This window comes from Lynx canadensis, chromosome A1, assembly GCF_007474595.2.
Source record: "Lynx canadensis isolate LIC74 chromosome A1, mLynCan4.pri.v2, whole genome shotgun sequence".
NCBI classification, from domain to species: Eukaryota; Metazoa; Chordata; class Mammalia; order Carnivora; family Felidae; genus Lynx; species Lynx canadensis.
Genome location: NC_044303.2, coordinates 87,482,682 through 87,501,566, shown reverse-complemented (window position 1 = coordinate 87,501,566; position 18,885 = coordinate 87,482,682). Strand labels below are relative to the sequence as shown.

General features: G+C 42.3%; 1 protein-coding gene across 3 annotated transcripts in view; it reads left to right on the top strand.

Annotated features, from left to right (window-relative positions):
* The window catches only part of NLRP3 (NLR family pyrin domain containing 3), a 55,175-nt gene that overhangs the window by 2,622 nt on the left and 33,668 nt on the right, over window positions 1–18,885 (top strand). For 2 of the 3 annotated variants that reach the window (XM_030314918.2, XM_030314909.2), the window contains 5 exons: window positions 4,889–4,987; window positions 5,952–7,713; window positions 10,335–10,505; window positions 12,626–12,796; window positions 17,923–18,093. In XM_030314918.2, coding sequence (XP_030170778.1) covers window positions 4,889–4,987; window positions 5,952–7,713; window positions 10,335–10,505; window positions 12,626–12,796; window positions 17,923–18,093 — 2,374 coding nt within the window. The remainder of the gene's footprint in view (window positions 1–4,888; window positions 4,988–5,951; window positions 7,714–10,334; window positions 10,506–12,625; window positions 12,797–17,922; window positions 18,094–18,885) is intronic. The other variant, XM_030314931.2, reaches the window with a different exon arrangement.

The following is an 18,885-nucleotide window of genomic DNA, read 5'->3' as shown; positions in this document are numbered from 1 at the left end:
ATCTCCAGAACTTTTTTTCATCTTACAAAACTCTGTACCCATTAAATAACAATTCTCCATTCCCTTCCCCTCAGCCTCTTGAGCCACCACTTTCTGTCTCTATGAATCTGACTACTCTTTGTACCTCTTATAAATTGAATCATAAAGTGTTTGTATGTGGCTTATTTTATTTAAGATAAAGTCCTTGAGCTTCATCCATGTTGTCACACATGACATGATTTCATTCCTTTTTAAGGTGTAATAATATCCCCTGGTATATGTATACCACATTTTGTTCACCTATTCATCCATCAATGGACATTCAGATTGCTTCTAGCTTTTGATTCTTGTGACTAATGCTGGTAGGAACATGTGGGTACAAGTTTCTTTGAGACCCTGCTTTCAGTTCCTTTGGGTGTATGTTCAGAAGTGGAATTATTGGATGATATGGTAATTCTAGGTCCAATTCTTTGAGGAACTCCCATAATGTTTTCCACAGTGGCTGCACCATTTTGCACTCACATCAACAGTGTACAAGGGTTCTAATTTTTCCTCATCCCCAACACTTATTTTATTTTTGTTTTGATAGTAGCTATTCTAATGGCTGTGAGATGATATCTTATTGCAGTTTTGAGTTGCATTTCCTGATTGGCTACTGATACTGAATGACTTTTCATGTGGTTTTTAGCCATTTGTTTATCTTTGGAGAAATGTCTATTCAACTCCCTTTTCCCATATTTTAATTGGGGTATTTATTGTTGCTGTTGTTGACTTGTGAAGACTCTTTTTATGTCCTGGATATTAACTATTTATCAAATATATGATTTGCAAATATTTTCTTCCATTCCATGGATTGCCTTTTCACTTGTTGATGGTATCTTTTGATGCAATAAAGTTAACCTTTGTTTTTTAATAATTCCATTTATCATCTTGGCTTTATCCTCTTTCTTCCTCTTATGATACTGCCATGAGACATTGGAGGAAAGCAGTTTGGTTTCCTTCTAGCTCCTTTAAAAATCCAACTCATGGCTCATCTATCCCCTAGGAACTGTGAACATGTTGGGGGTAGAGTTTTTCTTTCTGGCTTGATGTTTTGAACAAGGGAAGGGTACAAGAAAGGGCTCAAAGGAACCTAGAAGATCACAGGATGATGATGTTGAGCTAGTAGAAAGGAGGAATAAAAATGAATCAGCAGATCAGGAGAAGTATGGCGAATGGGTCAGAGATATGGACATAATGAGGGACAGAAACATGATAATGGGGGCATGAGGTGGGGATGCACAGCAGCGGGATGTTATAAAAAATGCATATAATAATATAATTAAAATTGTGTCCTTACTTATATACTAATTAACCAAATTAAGGTGTAATAATCATAGTGGCAGAAGTGGTTCACTTAAGCAGTTTTTATGGATTTTGGTAATTCCTTATAAGAACTCCATGAGGCTGGCATTTTTTTTTTTTAATTTTATTTGTAGGCTCTACACCCAACATAGGTCTTGAACTCACAACCCCTAGATCAAGAGTTGCATGCTCTACCAACTGAGCCAGCCAGGCGCCATGAGGCTGGCACTTTCAAATGAACTTTCAGTTTCATTACTAAATAAGACACTCCAGACACAAAAAGACAAACACAGTATGATTCCATTTATAAGAGCTACTACAGTGGTTAAATTTATAGAGACAGAAAGTGGTTGCTAGGAGCTGCAGGCAGTGGGGAATGGGGAATTGTTTAATGGTTAGAGTTTCAGTTTTGCAAATAGAAGATCATTCTGGAGGTTGGCCAACAACTTGAAGTGAGTCTGAAAGAGATTCTGGTTGCCTGAGACTCTGTTTCAGTCAGATCCAAGACCTGGATTCAGTGCCAGGTGTGCCTTGGGCTGGATCCTGGCTCTTAACTACTATGCTATCTTGGCTTCTGTAACTGGGCTCTGAGATGGAAGAATTATAACTAGGGTTAGAAGTCTGTTTTTGTTTTTGTTGTTGTTGAGGGGGAGAAGATTGTAGGGTTAGGTTTTAGATTAAGAATTAAGTCATGGTTTTGGTTTGAGTTAATGTTTAGATTTTGTTGTGTGACCGAGTTATCAATAGCATTTGCATTCAGAATAAGTAGACACCTACGTAGAAGCTTTAAAAAATTTTTTTTAATGGTTATTTATTTTTGAGAGAGACAGAGTGCAGCATGGGAGGGGCAGAGAGACAGGGAGACACAGAATCGGAAGCAGGCTATAGGCTCTGAGCTGTCAGCACAGAGCCCAACGTGAGGCTTGAATTCACGAACTGTGAGATTATGACCTGAGCTGAAGTTGGACAGTAAACCAGCTGAGCCACCCAGATGCCCCTTTACCAGGAATCTTTTATGTTGCTCTTGGGTTCCTGCTCATCTAAAATTATCTCTCAAATATTTCCCCTGGTGGCTTAGCACTTGTTCTATTGTACTTTAATTTCTCTGATGAAATGCTTCTTTGGGATGTCTAATTTAGTGACTGTTTAGATCTATGATTCTCAACTGTAGATGCATGTTGGAGCTTTCAAAATATATTGGGTGCTACAAACAGAAGAATGAAACTGGACCATTTTCTTACACCATTCACAAAAATAAACTCAAAATAAATGAAAGACCTAAGTGTGAGACAGGAAAGCATCAAAACCCTAGAGGAGAAATCAGGCAACAACCTCTTTGACCTCAGCCACAGCAATTTCTTGCTCAACACATCTCCAAAAGCAAGGGAATTTAAAAACAAAAATGAGCTATTGGGACTTCATCAAGATAAAAAGCTTCTGCACTGCAAAGGAAACAATCAAGAAAACTAAAAGGCAGTTGACAGAATAGGAGAAGATATTTGCAAATAACATATCAGATAAAGGGTTTTTATCCAAACTATTTAAAGAACTTACCAAACTCAACACCCAAAAAACAAATAATCCAGTGAAGAAATGGGCATAAGACTTGAGTAGACACTTTTCCGAAGAACACATCCAGATTGCTAACAAACACATGAAAAGACGCTCATCACTCATCATCAGGGAAATACAAATCGAAATCACACTGAGATATCACCCCACACTTGTCACAGTGGCTAAAATTAACAACTTAGAAAACAACAGATGCTGGTGAGGATGTGGAGAAATGGGAACCTTCTTTCACTGTTGGTGGGGAAATGCAAACTGGTGCAGCTGATCTGGAAAACAGTGTGAAGGTTCCTCAAAAAATTAAAACTAGAACTACCCTATAACCTAGCAATAGCACTACTAGGAATTTATCCAAAGGATACAGGAGTGATGATTCAAAGTGGTGCATATACCCCAATGTTTATAGAAGCACTTTCAACAATAGCCAAATTATGGGAAAAGCCCAAATGTCCATCAACTGATGAATGGATAAAGAAGATGTGGTTTATATACACAATGGAATACTACTTGACAATGAGAAAGAATGAAATCCTGCCATTTATGACAACATGGATGGAACTGGAGGGTATTATCTTGAGTGAAATAAGTCACAGAAAGACAGATAACATGTTTTCACTCATATGTGGATCTTGAAAAACTTAACACAAGACCATGGGGGAAGGGAAAGGGAAAAATTAGTTTCAAACAGAGAGGGGGAAAACACATAAGAGACTCTTAAATACAGAGAACAAACTGAAAGTTGATGGGGGTGGATGGGGGAGAGGGGAAAATGGGTGATGGACACTGAGGAGGGCATTTGTTGGGATGAGCACTGGGTGTTGTGTGTAAGTGATGAATCATGGGAATCTAACCCCCAACCAGGAGCACACTATACACTATATACAATGAATGTTAGCTAACTTGACAATAAATTACATATATATATATATAAAATCTGTTTATTTAGGTTTTTTTTTTTTTAAACGTTTTTTATTTATTTTTGGGACAGAGCGAGACAGAGCATGAATGGGGGAGGGGCAGAGAGAGAGGGAGACACAGAATCGGAAACAGGCTCCAGGCTCTGGGCCATCAGCCCAGAGCCCGACGCGGGGCTCGAACCCACGGACCGTGAGATCGTGACCTGGCTGAAGTCGGACGCTTAACCGACTGCGCCACCCAGGCGCCCCTGTTTATTTAGTTTTGAGAGAGAGTGAGAGAGCACATGAGCAGGGGAGGGACAGAGAGAGAAGGAGTCACAGAATTTGAAGCAGGCTCCAGGCTCTGAGCTGTCAGCACAGAGCCTGGCACAGGGCTTGAACCCATGAATTGTGAGATCATGACCTGAGCCGAAGTTGGAAGTTTAACCGACTGAGCCACCCAGGCGCCCCACTGACAATAAATTATATTAAAATATATATATATATATATATATATAACTTTTATTTTATATTTATTTATTATTATACACAACGGTGCTGGACACTACCTCAGATAAATTGAAAAATAATCACTGCGGGTGGAGTCCAAGAATCAGTATTTTAAAATATGTTTTTATTTATTTTGAGATAGAGAGGGGGAGCAATCAGGGGCAGGGAAGAGAGAGCAGGAGAGAGAGAATCCTAAGCAGCTTCCAGGAGTCAGCACAGAACCTGACATGGGACTGGAACTTCTAAACCATGAGATCATTACCTGAGTCAAAATGAAGAGTCTGACACTCAACCAACTTAGGCTACCAGGTGCACCTCAGAGTCAGACATTTGGGGGCAGGGAAGGATAATCCTGCTGGTCCATAGCCATCTTGGGGATATTTAGACATTTAAAAGTGCATGAATGCCACGAAGTGGATGTCCAGCTGCACACCTGTCATTCGCAGCTCTGAGCTCTGTTTTTGTTTGGGAGAGATCTGGAACAGGGGACTTTGAGCTGTGCCAGCTGTTGGGTACTGGGTCTGAATTATGTCACCTTAGTCAGGAGTCCTGGCTTTTAAATTTGTATTTCTTTTTCCTTTTGTTTTCAGATAATGCACATGTGGTATACCGGGAAGAAAGCCTTGAAGAAGAGTGGATGGGTTTATTCGGGTACCTATCCAGAATCTCTATTTGTAAAAAAAAGAAGGGTAAGCAATGGGAATAGTGCTTCCCATTGGGTTTGGAAATCCTGCTTTGGAGGCTGGGAAGCTTGTTCATCCTATATGTTCCTGCTCCTTGGGGGTACAGAGGCCCATTTCAGGAAATTCACTAGAGCTGAAGAAACAGATCAGTGTTCACATGGCTCCTTGTAGTCCCAAGGGAAGTCACCAAGGGGAGGTGATTGAGTGTTTCAGGTTTTAAAAGGTATGGGATGGTGACCTAAAGGAATAAGATAGAAGAAAAATAAATGACTTTCTGGGGGCACCTGGGTGGCTCATTGGTAAAGTTGATTTTGGGTTAGGTCATGATCTCATGGTTCATAAGTTCCAGCCCTGCAGCAGGCTCTGAGCTGACTGTGAAGAGCCTGCTTGGGAGTCTCTCTCTCTCTCTCTCTCTCTCTCTCTCTCTCTCCCTCTCTCTCTCTCTCTCTGCCCCTTCCCTGTACTCTCTCTCTTTCTATCTTTCAAAAATAAACAAATAGGGGCGCCTGGGTGGCGCAGTCGGTTAAGCGTCCGACTTCAGCCAGGTCACGATCTCGCGGTCCGTGAGTTCGAGCCCCGCGTCGGGCTCTGGGCTGATGGCTCGGAGCCTGGAGCCTGTTTCCGATTCTGTGTCTCCCTCTCTCTCTGCCCCTCCCCCGTTCATGCTCTGTCTCTCTCTGTCCCAAAAATAAATAAACGTTGAAAAAAAAATAAACAAATAAACATTGTAGAAAAGGATTTTCTGGTAGGTGACAGTGCCTGTGGCACTTTGCTGTTCTTCTGCTCAGCTGTGTATAGGAAGATTTTGACATCCTAGATTTTCTGGGACCGTCTGTACCTGTGCAGTGAAGAGAACCTGCACTTTCCATTTCTTAGCTTTGGTCATCACTCCCTATGGACCAGAGACCCTTGTTGAGAGCTTTCATGTGCTTGGGCTTCTCCCAAAGTCTACCTTTCTGTTTTGCCTCAGATTACTGTAAGAAGTACAAAAAACATGTGAGGAGCAGATTCCAGTGTATCAAAGATAGGAATGCTCGTCTGGGTGAGAGCGTGAACCTCAACAAACGCTATACCAGGCTGCGTCTTGTCAAGGAACACAAGAACCAGCAAGAGAGGGAACATGAGCTCCTGGCCATCGGCAGGACTTCAGCCAAGATGCTGGACAGCCCTGTGAGCTCCCTGAATGTGGAATTACTGTTTGAGCCTGACGACCAACACTCTGAGCCTGTTCACACGGTGGTATTCCAGGGAGCAGCAGGCATTGGGAAAACAATACTGGCAAGGAAGATCATGTTGGACTGGGCATCAGAGAAAATTTACCAGGACAGGTTTGACTATTTGTTTTATATCCACTGTCGGGAAGTGAGTCTCGGGACACGGAGGAGCCTGGGAGACCTGATTGTCAGCTGCTGCCCGGATCCAAACCCACCCATATGCAAGATTGTGAGCAAGCCTTCTCGGATTCTCTTCCTCATGGATGGCTTCGATGAACTTCAGGGTGCCTTTGATGAGCACACAGAGGCGCTCTGTACAAACTGGCAGAAGGTAGAGCGGGGAGACATTCTCCTGAGCAGCCTCATCAGAAAGAGGCTGCTTCCCGAGGCCTCTTTACTTATCACCACGAGACCTGTGGCTCTGGAGAAACTACAGCATTTGCTGGACCGGCCCCGTCATGTGGAGATCCTGGGTTTCTCAGAGGCCAAAAGAAAGGAATACTTTTTCAAGTATTTCTCAGATGAGCAGCAAGCCAGGGAGGCCTTCAGGCTGATTCAGGAGAATGAGATCCTCTTCACCATGTGCTTTATCCCCTTGGTCTGCTGGATTGTGTGCACTGGGTTGAAGCAGCAGATGGACAGTGGCAAGAGTCTTGCCCAGACATCCAAGACCACCACTGCAGTGTACATCTTCTTCCTCTCCACTTTGTTGCAATCCCGCAGAGGGAACCAGAACCACGATGTCTCTACTAACCTCCGGGGTCTCTGTTCCTTGGCCGCAGATGGAATCTGGAACCAGAAAATCCTGTTTGAAGAGTGTGACCTTAGGAATCATGGCCTTCAGAAGGCAGATGTATCTGCTTTCTTGAGGATCAACCTATTCCAGAAGGAAGTGGACTGTGAGAAATTCTACAGCTTCATCCACATGACCTTCCAGGAATTCTTTGCTGCCATGTACTACTTGCTGGAAGAGGAGGGACAGGGAGACACAGGGAGCTTGCTGTTGAGTGGTTCCAAGCTTCCCAACCGAGATGTGACAGTCCTTCTGGAAAACTATGGCAAGTTTGAAAAGGGGTATCTGATTTTCGTTGTCCGTTTCCTCTTTGGCCTTGTAAACCAGGAGAGAACCTCCTACTTGGAGAAAAAACTGAGTTGCAAGATCTCTCAGCAAATCAGGCTGGAGCTGCTAAAATGGATTGAAAAGAAAGCCAAGGCCAAGAATCTGCAGATCCAGCCCAGCCAGTTGGAGTTGTTCTACTGTCTATATGAGATGCAAGAGGAGGACTTTGTGCAAAAGGCCATGGGCCATTTCCCCCAAATTGACATCAATCTCTCTACCAGAATGGACCATGTAGTTTCTTCTTTTTGTATTGAGAACTGTCAAGGTGTGGAATCACTTTCCCTGAGGTTGCTTCATAACTCTCCAAAGGAAGAGGAGGAGGAAGAGGAGGAGGAAGTGCAACACTGTGAGGTGGACCACTGTGTCCTCCTAGATCCTCATGCTGCCTATACTCACCGGTAAGACAATTTGGCTTCAGGCAGGTGGTAGAATGGTAGTGTTGCCTTCACTTTCTAGTCACCTTTCTCTGGGCACTTTCTCTCTTCCCACTTCTCAATTGTCTTTAAAATGTGGTTGCAACAGAGGCACCTGGGTGGGTCAGTCAGTTAAGCATCAGCCTCTTGATTTTAGCTCGGGTCATGATGACATAGTTCATGAAATCGAGCCCCACATCGGGTTCTGCACTGACAGCATGGATCCTGGTTGGGATTCTGTCTCTTCCTCTCTCTCTGACCCTCCCCTGCTAATGTGCATGCTCTCTCAAAATAAATAAATAAGCATTTAAAAAATGTGGTTGCAACAGCTACATAATGCCACCACCACCCATTTCTACCAGACTCCTTCAGCGGCAGAGATTGACTAGTAGAGGAAAGGTAGGTGGACAAATGGATGAGAAAAAAGCCAACACCACCACCACCAACAACAAAATAAACGTTTGGTGGATGTGAACTCAGTGCAAGGTATTACGTGGGGAAGAGAGTTGAATGCAAGTGTTGTGAACTCAAATTGCTTGTAATCTACTTGGGGCTCTAGTGCATAGTATCCAGTCAATTCCCAAGCAGCAAAACAATCACAGTGACTGTCCCAGGAACAGAGAGGATAGAGGGCCTTCGGTGCTGGAGGGAGAAGTTTCTCAGAGGAGTGATGTTGGAGCTTGCCATGAAGGATCTGTAGGATGTGAGTGAGTGTAGGAGAAGGTAAAGGGATTTTGGCAGTGGTGTCTGTGTAACAAAGTATAAATATGGTCTGAGGAGCAGTGTATGTAGGAGACTATGGGGGACTGACGTGACTTCATTGGAACGAACATAATGAGAGAAACTGAAGGAAATAGGGCTGGAAAGGAGAAGGTACTTTTAAGCTTTCACACTGTGTTTATAACAAGGAAGTCACCAAGGTCTTCCTCTTCAAGAGCACCCTCTTCAAGGTCTGTTCACCGACTTTGTAGGGGATTGGAAGCCAGTTTCTGTGTCTGTACAGCAAAGCAACTCAGTTCCCTGACCTCTGAAATCCCTGCTTGGACATGGCCACAGCTACGGTGGGAAGGTAGATGCTCTGCATGTGCTTGAGTTTAACCTGCAAAAACAAAACAAAACAAAACAAAACAAAAACAAAAAAAAAACAACCCCCCCAAAAAAAACACTTGACATGAGACAAAATTAAAGAGATAGGGGGCTGGCCCTTCTACTAGGAGCAATGAATTTTCATCTCCCTCTCTCCCTCTTGGCAGCACTTCCAGGATGATATTTATTTATCATTTGGTCATCAAGGACCACTCACTGGGGCTTCAGTGTTGCTGAGACCCAGGCCCTGCTCACAGTGATGTAAGGTTTGGTTGTGGGGATAGTTGGGACACAAGAATGGACTATAGGGAGGAATCAGCTATGGCAAGAACACCTGCAGGATGCACCAGAAGCCCACCGTGGGGAGCCCTTGAGCAGCTGGACTCTGAAGGATGGATCATGAGGAGCCAAGCATGGGCAAAGGCAGCTCAAACAGAGGGAATAGTGGGTTCATAAGGCAGGAGTTGGGGAAGCAGGATATGTCTCTATGGTGGGAAATAGTTCAGAATAGCTGCAGGGGGATGGGGGGGGGGGGAGAAAGAGACAGGAAGTGAGGGAAGGAGGAATACCTGCTCATTAGGGCCCTAAAAACTAGTCTGAGAAGAGACCTGACCATGGTTACACAGCCGTGGAGAAGGCTTGCAGAGACTTAGAATAAAAGTCCTGATAAAAAGCCTGACACCCATCTTGCTAGATGAAAGTTATGTTCCTCAGAGGGTAGGAGCTTGCTTTGTGTGTTCTGGAACCTTCTGAAGCCAGCAGCATGGGCATCCACCTCATGCTTGTTAGAAGTGCAGAATTGCAGGCCCAGTCCTAGACCCACAAAGTCAGAATCTGCATTTCAACATGAGCTACACATTGGAAGCACTGGAAGTCTTAAAAACATTGATATGCTTGGTCCCATCTCAGAGATTCTGACTTATTCCTATGGAGAGGACTGGCCTAGGGGTTTTTGAGAGCATCACAGATGCTGTTATGTAGCCAGTATCAGAACTAGGCTCTGAATCACTTCCAGAGTGTCCATGGCCTTGGGCAGGACAGCTGACCAATGAGAGGGGAGGAGAAGGACATCTGACAGAGGGGATAAGGGGTGCACAAAGTCAGCCAGTCACAGGCTCAAGCCATTTCCATAATAAGGTGTGTAGGACAGTCGTACCAGGGCCCCTTAGCCTTTGTTATTCCTCAGTATGCAATCTTTGTTTCTGTGAGTCATTTCTTTTTTTTTCTCTAAGTTTATTTATTTATTTTGAGAGAGAGAGAGCAGGGGAGGGGCAGAGACAGAAGGAGGGAAAGAGAATCCCAAGTAGGCTCCACCCTGTCAGCACAGAGCTATATTCAGGGCTCAATCCCATGAACTGTGAGATCATAACTTTAGCTGAAATCAAGAGTCAGATGCTTAACTGACTGAGCCATCCAGGCAACCTCTGTAAGTCATTTTATAATGCTTGGGAAGTCTTGGTCTGGTGCCAAGCCACTCCTGATTTTCCTTTCTCTCTTTCTTCCTTCCTTACAATTTCTAGGTTGGTGAACTGCCATCTCACTGTTAGCCTTTGGCAGGGACTCTTCTCAGTCCTAAGCACTAGCTGGAACCTCACAGAACTGAACCTCAGTGACAATGCTCTGGGGGACCCAGGGATGATGGTGTTATGTGAGATGCTCCAGCGTCCTGGCTGTAATGTTCAGAGATTGTGGTAAGAACCTGCGTGTGTGTGTGTGTGTGTGTGTGTGTGTGAATGAGATATAGGGAGGACTGGAGGAAGACCTCAGGGTCCAGATAAGTGGTTTATTAGTTTTCTAGGGCTGCTATAACAAAGTGCCACAAACCCAGAGGCTTAAACAACAGAAATTCATTTTTTCACAGTACCAGAAGTCCAAGATGAAGATGTCAGCAGGGCTGGTTTCTTCTGAGGCTTCCCTCATTGGCTTACAGATGGTGGTCTTCTCCCTGTGTCTTCACACGGTCCCTGTATTCATGTCTGATATCCTCAAAGACACCAGTTGCATTGGATGGGGGTCAATTTAATGACCACATTTAACTCTTTAAAGCCTGATCGCCAAATAGAGTCACAATTCTGAAATCCTAGGATTAAGACTTCAATGTATAATTTTTGGAAGGAATGGTGGACACAATTCAGCCTATAAGAGGTGGGAAGGCAGAATGAATTGGAGGCCAGTTGTTCAGGAAGTTTCAAATGGGGAAGAATGAAGGAGAAATGAAATTAAGTCATTTGTTGGTGATGTGACAAAAAGTGCCTGACCTTCAAGGTTTTCCATTTTCTCACCAGCCATCCTCTTAGATGAGAATCAGAGAATTTCATCATGTATAACGGCTACCTAGGCTGGACCCCATCAAAACATTTTGTATACATTGAAATGTCACAGGGACTCTCCTTTAGCTTTCTTAATAAAGAGTGGTTGCTCTGAGCCCAAACTGTGAGTCAGACTTACATGCCTCAAGAGGAGCACACAGGTGTCTGAGCCATCTCCCAAACTCTCTTCCATAACACATCTGCATTTTGGATGAGCTACACAGCCAGTGTTAGAGTCTACCACTCCCGGGTGTTTTCATAAATCCCTCTCTTGATCACCATACCCACCCCAACATCATACTTATCAATTTTACCTCCTATACAAATCACTAGCCCAGGTCCAGCAACCATGATTACTTGCCTGGATTTTGTAATGGCCTCCAAGACCATCAGCTTCATGGGTCAGGATTCATGTTTATCTTTCCATTGTCCCTGAAATGTCAGGATAAGTGTCTCAGCAAACATTAGTGCTCAAAAATACATACTTAATGAATATTGACTGGTCTCCCCACATTCACTTTCACCACCTACAATTCTAGTCTCTATATAGAAGTCAGAAGGTTATTTAGAAAATTCTACTTTGATCATGCCATTCTTTTGCTTCTCTCTGCTCTTTTGATAAATTACAAATCCCCTTCTTGCCTTCAAGCTCTGTTTTTGGCTCTTTACCTGCCTCTCTATATCTATCCCACACCATTCTCCCCACCTCCCTGGTGGGTGTCCCTGTGTGATTCCAGAGAGTGAGACACAAACCAGGAGACATGGGTGATAATGATTTATTTTACCACAGTGATTTAGTCATACATTTACTTCTAGTTGGTGTGGAAATGGGGGCAGAAAGGAAGATTAGCGGTTCTAGGATGATGAACTATTGTCCTGGAAAGGAGAATGTTATTCTTGCTCCTCTGACAGGGACACATAGTTGTTGTCGGTGGTGATGGTGATAGCGGTGTGTGTGTGTGTGTGTGTGTGTGTGTGGTTGTAAAACAAGTCAAGAATTAGAGCTTCCTGCTATTTCAGTGTAGGTGGAAGGCTGGGATTTAATCATCAAACAGAACAATGGGGACAAGATTAGCAAAGAGAAGTAGATGGGTAAAGCCCTAGAGTAGTGCCCACATGAGGGATTTTTACAGTTAGGGACATGTGCTAAAGAAGTGAAACACATAGGTTCACCACCTTTTTCATGCATAAAACAGGGACGTGCCATGTATACATTGGAGAGCTGACCATTATTTATAGAGGGAGTTCACTGATGCACTCAGCAGTTGTGGTCTCGGTCTGTGAGTTAGTGAGCTTGGGGACGAACTTCACAGTAAGTCTCAGGCTGTGTGCAAGAGTTCTGATAGGATGACACTTTACATAAGTTTGGTTAAGATTTTCCCTTTGTGACATGAGACCACAAGTGCCCCTGTCTGGTGCTGAAAACAAGCTTAGACTGGAAGGCAGTGATGAGATAAGCAGCCTGTGTTCTGATGCTTTCTGTTTCTGTACTTGGCATGAAGGTTGGGGCGATGTTGCCTTTCCTATCAGTGCTGCTTCAACATCTCCTCGGTCCTGAGCAGCAATCAGAAGCTGGTAGAATTGGATCTGAGCCACAACAGCTTGGGAGATCTTGGAATCAGACTTCTTTGTGTGGGACTGAGGCATCTATTCTGCAATCTGAAGAAGCTCCGGTGAGTCTGAGATATTTTCCTTCGTGAGGCAAGCAGGAACTATGGCTTCAATGAGCCAAGATGAGCAATTTTATTTTATTTTATTTTATTTATTTTATTTTTTTAAATATGAAATTTATTGTCAAATTGGTTTCCATACAACACCCAGTGCTCATCCCAACAGGTGCCCTACTCAGTATCCATCACCCACCCTCCCCTCCCTCCCACCCCCATCAATCCCTCAGTTTGCTCTCAGATTTTAAAAGTCTCTTATGGTTTGGATCCCTCCCTCTCTAACCTCTTTTTTTTTTTTCCTTTGCCTCCCCTATGGTCATCTGTTAAGTTTCTCAGGATCCACATAAGAGTGAAAACATTTGGTATCTATCTTTCTCTGTATGACTTATTTCACTTAGCATAACACTCTCCAGATTCATCCACGTTGCTACAAAAGGCCATATTTCATTATTTCTCATTGCCACGTAGTATTGCATTGTGTATATAAACCACAATTTCTTTATCCATTCATCAGTTGATGGACATTTAGGCTCTTTCCATAATTTGGCTATTGTTGAGAGTGCTGCTATAAACATTGGGGTACAAGTCCCCCTAGGCATCAGCACTCCTGTATCCCTTGGGTAAATTCCTAGCAGTGCTACTGCTGGGTCATAGGGTAGGTCTATTTTAATTTTTTGAGGAACCTCCACACTGTTTTCCAGAGCAACTGCACCAGTTTGCATTCTCACCAACAGTGCAAGAAGGTTCCCGTTTCTCCACATCCTCACCAGCATCTATAGTCTCCTGTTTTGTTCATTTTAGCCACTCTAACTAGCGTGAGGTGATATCTGAGTGTGGTTTTGATTTGTATTTCCCTGATGAGGAGTGACATTGAGCATCTTTTCATGTGCCTGTTGGCCATCTGGATGTCTTCTTTAGAGAAGTGTCTATTCATGTTTTCTGCCCATTTCTTCATTGGATTATTTGTTTTTTGGGTGTGGAGTTCGGTGAGCTCTTTATAGATTTTGGATGCTAGCCCTTTGTCCAATATGTCATTTGCAAATATCTTTTCCCATTCCATTGGTTGCCTTTTAGTTTTGTTGGTTGTTTCCTTTGCAGTGCAGAAGGTTTTTACCTTCATGAGGTCCCAATAGTTCATTTTTGCTTTTAATTCCCTTGTCTTTGGAGATGTGTCAAGTAAGAAATTGCTGCAGCTGAGGTCAGAGAGGTTTTTTTCCTGCTTTCTCCTCTAAGGTTTTGATGGTTTCCTGTCTCACATTCAGGTCCTTCATCCATTTTGAGTTTGTTTGTGTGAATGGTATAAGAAAGTGGTCTAGTTTCATCCTTCTGCATGCTGCTGTCCACTTCTCCCAGCACCATTTGTTAAATAGACTGTGTTTTTTCTGTTGGATATTCTTTCCTGCTTTGTCAAAGATTAGTTGGCCATACTTGTGTGGGCCTAGTTCTGGGGTTTCTATTCTATTCCATTAGTCTATGTGTCTGTTTTTGTGCCAATACCATGCTGTCTTGATGATGATAGCTTTGTAGTAGAGGCTAAAGTTTGGTCTTCTTCTTCAAAATTAGTTTGGCTATTCGGGGCCTTTTATGGTTCCATACAAATTGTAGGATTCCTTGTTCTAGATTCGAGAAAAATGCTGGTGCAGTTTTGATTGCAATTGCATTGAATGTGTAGATAGCTTTGGGTAGTATTGACATTTTGACATTATTTATTCTTCCAATCCATGAGCACGGGATGTTTTTCTTTTTCTTTGTATCTTCTTCAATTTCCTTCCTAAGTTTTCTATAGTTTTCAGCATACAGATCTTTTACATCTTTGGTTAGGTTTATTCCTAGGTATTTTATGCTTCTTGGTGCAGTTGTGAATGGGATCACTTTCTTTATTTGTCTTTCTGTTGCTTCATTATTAGTGTATAAGAATGCAACTGATTTATGTACATTGATTTTGTATCCTGCGACTTTGCTAAATTCATGTATCAGTTCTAGCAGACTTTTGGTGGAGTCTATCGGGTTTTCCATGTATAATATCATGTCATCTGCAAAAAGCGAAAGCTTGACTTCATCTTTGCCAATTTTGATGCCTTTGATTTCCTTTTGTTGTCTGATTGCTGATGCTAGAACTTCCAACACTATGTTAAACAACAGCGGTGAGAGTGGACATCCCTGTCGTGTTCCTGATCTCAGGGAGAAAACTCTCAGTTTTCCCCATGGAGGATGATATTAGCTGTGGGCTTTTCATAAATGACTTTTATGATGTTTAAGTACGTTCCTTCTATCCCGACTATCTCGAGGGTTTTGATTAAGAAAGATGCTGAATTTTGTCAAAAGCTTTTTCTGCATCGATTGACAGGATCATATGGTTCTTATCTTTTCTTTTATTAATGTGATGTATCACATTGATTTGTGAATGTTGAACCAGCCCTGCAGCCCAGGAATGAATCTCATTTGATCATGGTGTATAATTCTTTTTATATGCTGTTGAATTCGATTTGCTAGTATCTTATTGAGAATTTTGCATCCATATTCATCAGGGATATTGGCCTGTAGTTGTCTTTTTTTTTCTGGGTCTCTATCTGGTTTAAGAATCAAAGTAATGCTGGCTTCATAGAATGAGTCAGGAAGTTTTCCTTCCCTTTCTATTTTTTGGAACAGCTTGAGAAGGATAGGTATTATCTCTGCTTTAAATGTCTGGTAGAATTCCCCTGGGAAGCCATCTGGTCCTGGACTCTTATTTGTTGGGACATTTATGATAACTGATTCCATTTCTTCGCTGGTTATGGGTCTGTTCAAGTTTCTATTTCTTCCTGTTTGAGTTTTGGAAATGTGTGTGTGCTTAGGAATTTGTTCATTTCCTCCAGGTTGTCCAATTTGTTGGCATATAATTTTTCATAGTATTCCCTGATAATTGCTTGTATTTCTGAGGGATTGCGTGTAATAATTTCCTTTTCATTCATGATTTTATCTATTTGGGTCATCTCCCTTTTATTTCTGAGAAGCCTGGCTAGAGATTTATCAATTTTGTTTATTTTTTCAAAAAACCACTCTTACTTTCATTGATCTGTTCAATAGTTTTTTAAGATTTTATATTGTGTATTTCTGTTCTGATATTTATTATTTCTCTTCTTCTGCTGGATTTGGGGTGTCTTTGCTGTTCTGCTTCTATTTCCTTTAGGTGTGCTCTTAGATTTTGTATTTGGGATTTTTCTTGTTTCTTGAGATAGGCCTGAATTGCAATGTATTTTCCTCTCAGGACTGCCTTCGCTGCATTCCAAAGCATTTGGATTGTTGTATTTTTATTTTCATTTGTTTCCATGTATTTTTAAATTTCTTCTCTAATTGCCTGGTTGACCCACTCATTCTTTAGTAGGATGTTCTTCAACCTCCATGCCTTTGGAGGTTTTTGAGACTTTTCCTGTGGTTGATTTCAAGCTTCATAGCATTGTGGTCTGAAAGTATGCATGGTATGGTCTCAATTCTTTTATACTTATGTATAAAATGTGACCCAGTATGTGATCTATCTTGGAGAAGGTTCCATGTGCACTTGAGAAGAAAGTATATTCTCCTGCTTTGGGATGCAGAATTTAGAACTCTGCAACCCAAAGATGGGAGATTTTAGCATGAGAATGACCTTCACTGCTCAGAAGATTTCCCAGTGTTTCTCAATAATTCAGTCAGTTAGTGTTTCCTGTGGGAAGAGCCACATACCAAACCTTAGAAAGGAAGTTAAATAATCAAATATATCATGCTTGCCTTTAAGGTATTTATAGTCTAGCTGAGAAAATAAACCCCCCATAATACATTGTTCCAGAAGGGTTTTGGGACTTTATTACAAGCCCTTAGTCTCCACACTAAATAGGAAAAGAGATGCTAACACAAGAGTGGCAGACACTTGATATTTTATGCAGCTCTCACTAAATGATTCTGGGAGACTTGAATTTTGAAGAAGAGAAAACACTTCAAAATGGTAAGGCCAATTTATACCCATTATAATGGCAATTATAAAAAAAAGTAATCCAGCATGAACTTTTGGGCGCTTGGGTGGCTCAGTCCATTGAATGTCACCTCTTGATTTCAGCTCCATTCAGGATTCCAGGGCCATGGGATGGAGTCCCAGGTCGGTTCCACGCTGAGTATGGAAACTGCTTAAGATTCTCTCTCTCTCTCCCTCTCTTTTCGTCTCCACTCCTGCTTTCTCTCTCTCTCTCTCTAAAATACAATTAAAAAAATAAAACAAAACGAAAAACTGGTGTTGGTGAGGATATGGAGAATTAGGAACCATCACACATTGCTGATGGGAATGTAAACTGGTACAGCTGGTTTGGAAAACAGTACATCAGTTCCTCAAAAAATTGGACATAGAATTGCTATATGATCCAGCAATTTCACTTCTGGCTATATATAGGAAAGAGCTGAAATCAGGCACCCAAACATGTATCAGTACACCTGTGTCTATAGCAGCATTATTCACAATAGTTGGAAGGTGGAAACACCTCAATACCCATGGATGAATGGATTAAAAAATGTGGTATAGGGTGGGGTTGGGGGTGGGATTTGGGGTGGAGGAATGTGGTATATACATGCATACAGCCTTAAAAGGAATTTAGATGAATCTTGAGGACATTATACTCATTAAAATGATCCAGTTTAAAAAGTGCAAATACATATGATCTGGCTTATAGGAAGTACCTAAAATAGTCAGATTCATAGAGGCAGGAATCCAAATAGTGAGTCCCAGGGGCTGGGGGAGGGAGGAACAGGGAATTTGTGTTTAGTGGATACCAAGTTTCAGTTTGGAAAGATGAAAAACTTCTGGAGATGGATGGTGGTCATGGTCACACAACAATGTGCATATACTTAAATGCTACTGAATTGTGCACTTAAAGAGAGTAAATTTTATTTCACATGTATATTTTAACACAATAAAAGTAAGTATAGGGAGCTGAAAAGATGTGGAGTTGGCATGGGCTTGGATGGTACTTTCTATTACACCAAATAAAATGAAATAAAAAGTTAGCATAGAGTTTGGGCCCACTTTTCCCATGTATGGACGGGAGTAGAGGTAGCATCAGATCACGTGCATCCTTCACTCACAGAGGTAAGAGAAGGTTTATGATATTCTGCCATCTTTATGGAAGGTTGGTCAGTTGCTGTCTCACATCAGCATGTTGTGAGGACCTGGCATCCGTCTTGAGCACCAGCCAGTCCCTGACCAGACTCTACTTGGGGGAAAATGCACTGGGAGACTCAGGAGTTGGAGTTCTATGTGAAAAAGCAAAGAATCCACAATGTAAGCTGCAGAAACTGGGGTAAGTCTTCATGGGTGTCTCAGCAGAAAAGCATGTTCTCTCCATGGATGTATGTTTGGAAAATGTGGATGGGGGTTGCAGTATAAAAGACTATACGATGGAGTTGAGGGTAGAGAATGGAGGAGACAGACTAGATACTACCTTCTGCTAGTAAGGTATTTATGACTACAGAATTGGAAACTCTTAGAGTTGAAAGAAACCTTAGGGATTGTGCAGCCCAATTATCCACCGAGTGAAACACTTTTTTCTAAGACGTTCACATGGATAGTCACCGGCTTTGTGTGTGAACACTTCCAAGCACACCAGTCATTGCTGCACAATGTGGCCACTGCAGAGCAGAGAGTTCTTATTTCTATGCAGCACCTTCTTCGGTTTCTGTGCATTGTTCCCTGTTCTGCACCACCTCCCCCCCCTCCCCCCTGCACTTCCACTGGGTTCTGCTGAGAGATGCTGATCTCAATTCTCCAGAGACAATACTCACACTCTAGGTCTTCTCATCTCTTGCCTGGATGACTCTAAATGCTCAGGTAGGATGTGGCTTCACATCTTTACCTATGTAGTCATGCTGTCCTAGGTAAGAGCTGTTCTGTTATTGTTTCTATCTGAAGTACATTGCTCAGATCTGAAACTGATACTCTTAATGATGTATGGTGGAATTCTCACCTCCCATGGCAGGGTACTGTACTGTCTCAGGGGGAAATTGTTATTTCCTTGTTTTTGGCAGTCATATCAGATCACAAGTTCACATGTGTAAATAATAATGTGAAATTCTGGTAACCAAATATCTGCAGA